The sequence below is a fragment of the Alexandromys fortis genome, unplaced genomic scaffold (genome assembly GCF_014885135.2).
Source record: "Alexandromys fortis isolate MF-2015 unplaced genomic scaffold, M_Fortis_MF-2015_v1.1 scaffold_29, whole genome shotgun sequence".
Taxonomy (NCBI): Eukaryota; Metazoa; Chordata; class Mammalia; order Rodentia; family Cricetidae; genus Alexandromys; species Alexandromys fortis.
The window spans coordinates 4,735,372-4,742,549 of NW_026067891.1; the positions used below are offsets into that span (position 1 = coordinate 4,735,372).

Below are 7,178 nucleotides of genomic sequence, written 5' to 3' on the forward strand. Positions count from 1 at the left end.
TCTTGGCCATTCTTACAGGTGTAGTATGAAATCTCAGAGTTGTTTTGATTTGCATTTCTCTGATGACTAAGGATGCTGAATATTTCCTTAAGTGTCATTCAGCCATTTTAGATTGCTCTGTTGAGAGTTCTCTGATTAGGTCTGTACTCCACTTTTTTTAATTGGGTTATGTTATCTTTTGGTGTCCAATTTATTGAGTTCTTTGTATATTTTGGAGATCAGACCTCTGTCTGATGTGGGGTTAGTGTAGATATTTTCCCATTCTGTATACTGTTGTTTTGTCTTGTTGACCGTGTCCTTTGCTTTACAGAAACTTCAGTTTCAGGAGGTCCCATTTATTGTTTCTCTCAGTGTCTGTGCCGCTGGGGTTATATTTAGGAAGTGGTTTCCTGTGCCAATGCATTCAAGTGTACTTCCCACTTTCTCTTCTATAAGGTTCAGTGTGGTTGGCTTTATGTTGAGGTTTTTGATCCATTTGGACTTGAGTTTTGTGCATGGTGATAGATATGGGTCTATTTTCATTCTCCTACATGTTGATATCCAGTTATGCCAGCACCACTTGTTAAATATGCTTTCTTTTTCCCATTTAATATTTTTTTGCTTCTTTATCAAAGATCAGGTGTTCGAAGATGTGTAGGTTGATATCCGGGTCTTCTATTCGGTTCCATTGGCCCTCCTGTCTGTTCTTATGCCAATACCAGGCTGTTTTCAGTACTGTAGTTCTGTAGTGGAGTTTGAAGTCAGGGATTGTGATGCTTCCAGAAGTTTTTATTGTACAGGATTGTTTTGACTATCCTATGAAGTTGACTATTCCATATGAAGTTGAGTACTATTCTTTTGAAGTATTTGAAGAATTTTGCTGGGATTTTGATAGGCATTGCGTTGAATCTGTGGTTGTTTTTGTTTTGTTTTGTTTCCGAGACAGGGATTCTCTGTAGCTTTGGGACCTGTCCTGGAACCAGCCCTTGTAGTCCAGCCTGGCCTCAAACTCACAGATCTGTCTGCTTCTGCCTCGCAAGTGCTGGGATTAAAGGTGTGCACCACCACCGACCGGCTTGTTTTTGCTTTTTTTTTTTTTAATTTTATTTTTTTGGTTTTTCGAGACAGGGTTTCTCTATGGCTTTGGAGCCTATCTATCCTGGAACTAGCTCTGTAGACCAGGCTGGTCTCGAACTCACAGAGATCCGCCTGCCTCTGCCTGTGCCTCCCGAGTGCTGAGATTAAAGGCGTGTGCCACCATCGCCCGGCTGTTTTTGCTTTTTAAAAAAAGAGATGGAGGCAGGAAGATGATGAGTTCAGATCCTCAGGTACATAGTGAAGTCAAGGCCAGTTTAAGCTACATGAGATCCTGCTTTACATTCTGACTCAACTGAGAATACAGAATAACGTACTGGTGTGTGTGTGTGTGTGTGTGTGTGTGTGTGTGTGTGTGTGTGTGTGTGTGTGAAATAAGCAACCTTTGAGTAGCAGATCTCTGTAAGTTCAAGGCCAGCCTAGTCTACATAGTGAGTTTTAAAATGAAATGTATGTGGTATAGAAATAGCTTTCGATGGGAAGCATAAAGTGAAGTTGATTTGGCAAATCTTTGCAGACAAAGACCATTGCTAGGCCTTACTGCAGTGTGTGTACTGGTCTACTGTCCACTGTTCTATCCGCTCCCGGTCATTCTCTAGGCTGAAGCCTCCCCTCCTGTTATCCATCACACCTCTGTCCCTTTCACAACCTAGCATAACTTAGGCAGATGGCTTCACTGTCAGACGGCAAAACCATCTAGGTGCCATATGTTCCAGATTTCCTGGGCTTCGTTGCTCTCTCTCTTGGTACCTGACATTTGTTCCCATGCTTTCTGTCCTTTGACCCAGTTCTGAAACATCATCTTTCAACCCTATGCTAGACTGTTAAGTGGTCCTGGAGTCAGTAAAACAGTTTATCTCTGCTTTCAAAGGAGGTTCGACAGAAACTGGTGAAGACGGACGCCCTACCAGATGAGCATAATCTGGTTACCCAAACTAAAAGCAAACCACTCTTATCTACCCTGGCGGCCTTATTGAGAGTCCAACAAAGCCCGGAGGGGGGGGGGGGGACATTAGGGCGGAGCCTGGATGATGACGTGAATTCGCACTACGGAGCAGGTCTTTGTCGCTGTGCTCGATTGGGTAGCCTAACCGGAAGTGGACGGCCGTCTGTCCGGAAGGTGCGGGACTCCGTAGCGGCGGCAAAAATGCTTGGAGCGAAAGCAGACTACCGGCTACCCACGGACTGCGCGCGCCGGTGGGTCTCGTGCGACACGAGGGACTGGTGCGGGCGGGCGCGGGGTTCCGAGGCTCACATGGTGCTTGTCCTCAGGATAGTGGCAGAGGTGCAGGGCGCCCTGGACTCCTGCGCCGAGCGGCAGCGACAGTTGGAGCGGAGCCTGCGCGTTTCCAGGCGGCTGCTGCAAGTCTGGTACGCGGACCTTGGGACCTATCCAGGCCCTCCTCGGAATCATGCAGATCTCCAGGGACTGGGAGGCCAAGTGCATCTGCACACGTTGGAAGCCGGCTACCATTACTATTCCTCTTTATTCTGCAGAGTCTGAAGCTGGGGATCTGTTGAGGGGTAGGGTCTGGTTGGATCATGCCTTAGCTTCCCTGTCTTTGCAGGGAACCAGCCAGGGCCCTAGCTCCGGAGCCAGAAACCAAGGAAGAGGCCCCAACTCCAGGTAAACCTCAGCTGCTTTTTCCACGTGCTGCCCCTGACCTTTCTCTGGCAAGTTGTCATGGGGGCTCCGTCCTGGGACAGTGAAGCCTGGTTCTTGACTTTCACAGCATGCACACCGAGTGCTCAAGACCTCAGGGAACTGGAGCTTCTGACGCAGGCACTGGAGAAGGCTGTACGAGTGAGGAAAGGCCCGTCTAAGGCTGGACAAAGAGACAGAACCCCCAGCCTGACTTCTGCATCTAATGCAGCCGCTTCTGGTGCCACTGCCCCTACCCATTCCCAGCCCTCCAGCCAGGCTGGCAGCCGTGCATCAGGTGCCAGATCCACCAAGGGCGCACAACGGGCCACAATCCCTGCCAAGGACTACCCCAAGGGCAGACCTCTGTCAAGGGGAGATAGGACCCATATGAGAACAGGATCCCAAGCTGCCGGGTCTGGACCAGGCCTCGGGGACCAACAAATGGCCCCATCAGCTGATCCTCGTGCCACAAAACCCTTCACACTGAAAGACAAGGGGTAAGCTACCCAGACCCTAACTGGAGAAACTGCATTCTGTCTGTTCAGATCTTAGCAGGGCGTTGAGCTGAATGGGGAAGCTCTGGGTACCGCTCCGTAAGTGTCACGCAGTGAAGCAGGCAGGGTAGAACAACTGGTTGGGATGGCATCAGGTTTGTCGTTCTGGAGCCTGACCAGCCAAGGGGCTTTAGAGGGGCTCTGTCTGCATGGCTCGGGTGTGTTCTTGGTGCTTGATGCCCTTTCTTCTCTCTGGACTGGGCCAGCGCCCGTGCTACTCCAGAAGCCCTTTTCAAGATGCTTGTCAGACAGACAGTTAACGGAGAGGGTGGAGGAGGTTCGCCCTGATGGGTTCTGAGCCAGGAGTAAGAATGACAGCCCTAGAGTGAGAAGAGGCTGCTCCAAGCATTGGCTTCTTTCTGACAGGACTCTCCTACAATTACCTCCGGCATTCAGGAAGGCGGCTTCCCAGAATTCCCGGTAAGGCTGAGTGGGGACTGAGAGACAGGTGAAACATCACTGACATTAGGACTTGCAAACAGAACCCTGCAGCAGGCCTCTCTGCTTTTGCTGTCTCGGGGTCGAAACAGCTTCTCTAAGAGTAGCAAGTGCTCTTAACCACTGAGCCATCTCTCCACCCCTCAACCATTCAATTCCAGGCTGTCTTCCTTCTGGAATGACAGGAACAGGCCCTGTTCCATAGAGGTGCTGCAAGGGTCAGACAAGATGGCGCCTCTCAGGCGTTTGCACTGTGCCTGGCACACACAGCTCTACCCTGCCCACTTGTCTTTGTCAGTATCTCTAGGTTCCCTGAGGCTTCTGTTGTCCTTACTGCTGTATAGCAAAGCCATGCACCCAGGAATATGTGCCCCTGTCCATCCTCCCCTACCTCTTAAGGTCCCTTGTTGTTAGTTAAAATAACCTTGCTCCTCCTCTGGGGCCGCCTCTGTACCTGTTCCAGTCTGTGGGCCCAGCTCAGCGCTGTACAAGCCAGTGACTCCACAGATGCCACCAGAGCCGCCAAAACGCAGTTCCTCCAAAAACTCCAGCTGGCCGTATCCTTACTGGCAAGGAAGAACCGGGGGTTTGTGGCTCTGAACCTGGCAGGTTGGGGAAGGGGCCACTGTGACATGGCAGTGGTATCTCCTCCCAACCCACCTCTGGCCACAGGACAGTTTCCCTGACTAGTGTGCAGTCAGGCTGCTCCAGCCTCGGGCGGCCTGGTGCTGCTGAAGTAGAGGCTCATGCCCAGAGCCTGAGGAAGGCCTGTACACTGCTGAGACTTCATATGCAGAAGGCGCTGTCAGCAGGTCAGTGGGCCTGATGGGAATGGTGGAGGGTGGCAGGCAAGGGTGGCAGGGGGGCTTTGGGGACCATCACGGACTCCCCTTGCCCTCCTTAACTTGTGTAGCCCCCACTGACTGGACGCAGGAGTACCGATGCCTGCTGGTGCTGGAAGGACTGCAGGCCATTGTGGGACAGTGTCTCCACAGGATCCAGGTGCTCCAGACAGGTGAGGTGCTACCCCGCCACTGCATGTGCTGAACTCTGGACTGGATCAGGCATTTTAACCTGCCCAGCCCGTGACTGAGTAGGCACCAGCCAGGCCCAGGGGCAGACAAACCCATCACACCAAACACACCACAGCCTGCCACACACTAGGCTGGTTTTTTGTTTTGTGTATTTGTTTTGTTTTGTTCGTTTGTTTATTATTATTTTTTTAATAATTATTTATTTATTATGTATACAATATTCTGTGTGTATGCCTGAAGGCCAGAAGAGGGTGTACAGATGGTTGTGAGCCACCATGTGGTTGCTGGGAATTAAACTCAGGACCTTTAGAAGAGCAGGCAATGCTCTTAACCACTGAGCCATCTCTCCAGCCCCCTCGTTTGTTTATTTTTTGATACAGGGATTGTCTGTGTAGCCCAGGCAGTAATGAAACCTACTCTGTAGACCAGGCTGGCCTCCAACTCAGAGATCTTATTGCTCTGCCTTTCGAGTGCTGAGATTAAAGGTGTTCGCCACCACTGCCCAGCTTACGGGTTGTTTTAAAAGCTTGACTTTGTATCCCTTAAAGCCAAGGCCAATTGAAAGTAGGGAAGAGATACCTGGAAAACTAAGTACTGGCCTGTAAGGAAAGAGAAATTTTAGTGACGACAGCTGCCCCATGAAACTATAAATGGCTGTGTTCGTAGCTGTGACAGGAGGGCTGTCAGGACCATGCCTTGTGGAGAAGCCCACCCAGGCCTCGCCACTCTGTGGAGGAAAGATGGACTCTTTCTGGAGCCCTGAGCTCCTTCTCTACTCTAGCACCAAGGAGCTGCAGACCTTGGCCACCTTGAAGCTTCGCATGGCCATGTTAGACCAGCAGATCCATCTAGAAAAGGTACTGCCAGCAGGAGGTGGTGATGTGTACCTGGGTTCCTGGGAGCCAGTGACCTTACTAGGCTGGCACGTGAGCCCCCTGTGGGTCAGTCTCCAGAGAACAACCTGGGAGAGGCTGTGACTGTGAGCCTCTGGGTCTCCGTGTGAACTAGGACATTCTCCATGTACTTTGTGTGCCCGGGATGCTTAGAATCTCAGAAAGCAAGTCTGGAGAATGGAAGCTTGTCCCAGGATTTCCCACGTGGGGGGCCCTGGGCTAGCATGCCAGGATAGAGTCCCACTGAGGCTTTGGCCCTGTACTGTTCCCCAGGTTCTGATGGCTGAACTCCTCCCTCTGATAAACACCCAGGAGCCAGGAGGGTCACCTTGGCTGGCGCTGTGCCGGGCTGCATACAGTCTGCTCTGTGGAGGAGGTGAGCACTTCCTCACGGTTCTTCGAGACGACCCTGCTGACTAAGCGGGCTGGGCAGAAGTCTATCTGGGAGAGTCCCCTCCTCTCAGCTGGAGTGTAGTGAGCAGGGATTGAAGGGTTTTCCTGTTTGGAGGAGCTAAGAGCAGAGAGAGAGCTGTGACTTTCTGGTCAGGGCTCAGCTTTCTGCCTTCCTGGGAAAGCCCTTCTTAACTGCCATTACTGCCTCACTGTAGGCTGCAAGCTGCTTGTGTGATCCTGGAGCTGTGTATTTATGTGGCTTCAGAGTAGGGCTTAGTAAGGAGCTTTTCGTGTTCTTGTTTCTTTCTTTGTGGTTTTAAGGACTTTATCAATTAAGGGGCTTGGACACACCTATAAATAAATAAATAAATAAATAAATAAATAAATAAATAAATAAATAAATGAATGAATATATCAAATAGAATTTTCAAAAATATTACTGTCCTTCTGCATAAGGGAGGGGAAAACCATTAACGTTTGCTTGCTGGGACCCTGACGTCTCTTCCCGGTGTGCACTGCTGCACTGACCCTGACGTCTCTTCCCCGTGCGCACTGCTGCGCTGAGCCTGTTAAAGACAACGCCGCCGTAAGCCGCCTCAGAACAGACTTGGCTCTGCCCGCAGCCATCCCAGGGTTCACCCCCACTTATCAGCTATCAGTTTTGTTGCAGCCTGTGGTGTCTCTGCATCCTGCTCAGTGCCCACTTGTGGCATTGTCACCTCATAGGCTTTGCCCACTATTGTAAGAATTGTCAGTTCCCTGGGAAGACGAGAATGGGCAGGGGGCAGAACGTGGTTTTCAGCGTGGATTTCTTGTTTGGGATTTTCTCAAAGATAATTTTCTTTTCTTTTCTTTTTTTTTTTTTTTTTTTTGGTTTTTCAAGACAAGGTTTCTCTGTGTAACAGCCCTCTCCTCACTGTCCTGGAACTCGCTCTGTAGGCCAGACTGGCCCGTAATTCACAGAGATTCTCCTGCCTCTGCCTCCCAAGTGCTGGAATTAAAGGCGTGAGCCACTACCACCCAGCTCCTGCAAGATTCTTAAGGACTCCCAGCCTCAGTTCCCCAGAGTTTTAAAAACTATTGCGTTCTGGAGAGATAGCTCAGTGGTTAAGCTGGCATAAGTGGCATCCACATTATGGCTACAGCT

At 50.5% G+C, this 7,178-nt stretch overlaps 1 protein-coding gene across 1 annotated transcript; it reads left to right on the plus strand.

The window, feature by feature from the left end:
- Nucleotides 1-2,182: 2,182 nt before the first annotated feature.
- Tedc2 (tubulin epsilon and delta complex 2) lies at nt 2,183-6,324 on the plus strand. The gene is made up of 10 exons (XM_050137449.1): nt 2,183-2,271; nt 2,347-2,445; nt 2,643-2,701; nt 2,808-3,216; nt 3,640-3,693; nt 4,175-4,268; nt 4,409-4,523; nt 4,625-4,726; nt 5,412-5,602; nt 5,912-6,324. Exons 1-10 carry the CDS (start codon nt 2,222-2,224, stop codon nt 6,056-6,058), a joined length of 1,320 nt encoding a protein of 439 aa, XP_049993406.1. The 5' UTR covers nt 2,183-2,221; the 3' UTR covers nt 6,059-6,324.
- Nucleotides 6,325-7,178: the final 854 nt, after the last annotated feature.

Coding starts and splice junctions, on each gene's coding strand:
- Tedc2 (XM_050137449.1), top strand. CDS start 2,222: ATGCTTGGAGCGAAAGCAGACTACCGGCTACCCACGGACTGCGCGCGC. Junction 4,269..4,408: donor TCCAAAAACTCCAGCTGGCC/GTATCCTTACTG, acceptor ACTAGTGTGCAG/TCAGGCTGCTCCAGCCTCGG. Junction 4,524..4,624: donor GCAGAAGGCGCTGTCAGCAG/GTCAGTGGGCCT, acceptor TAACTTGTGTAG/CCCCCACTGACTGGACGCAG.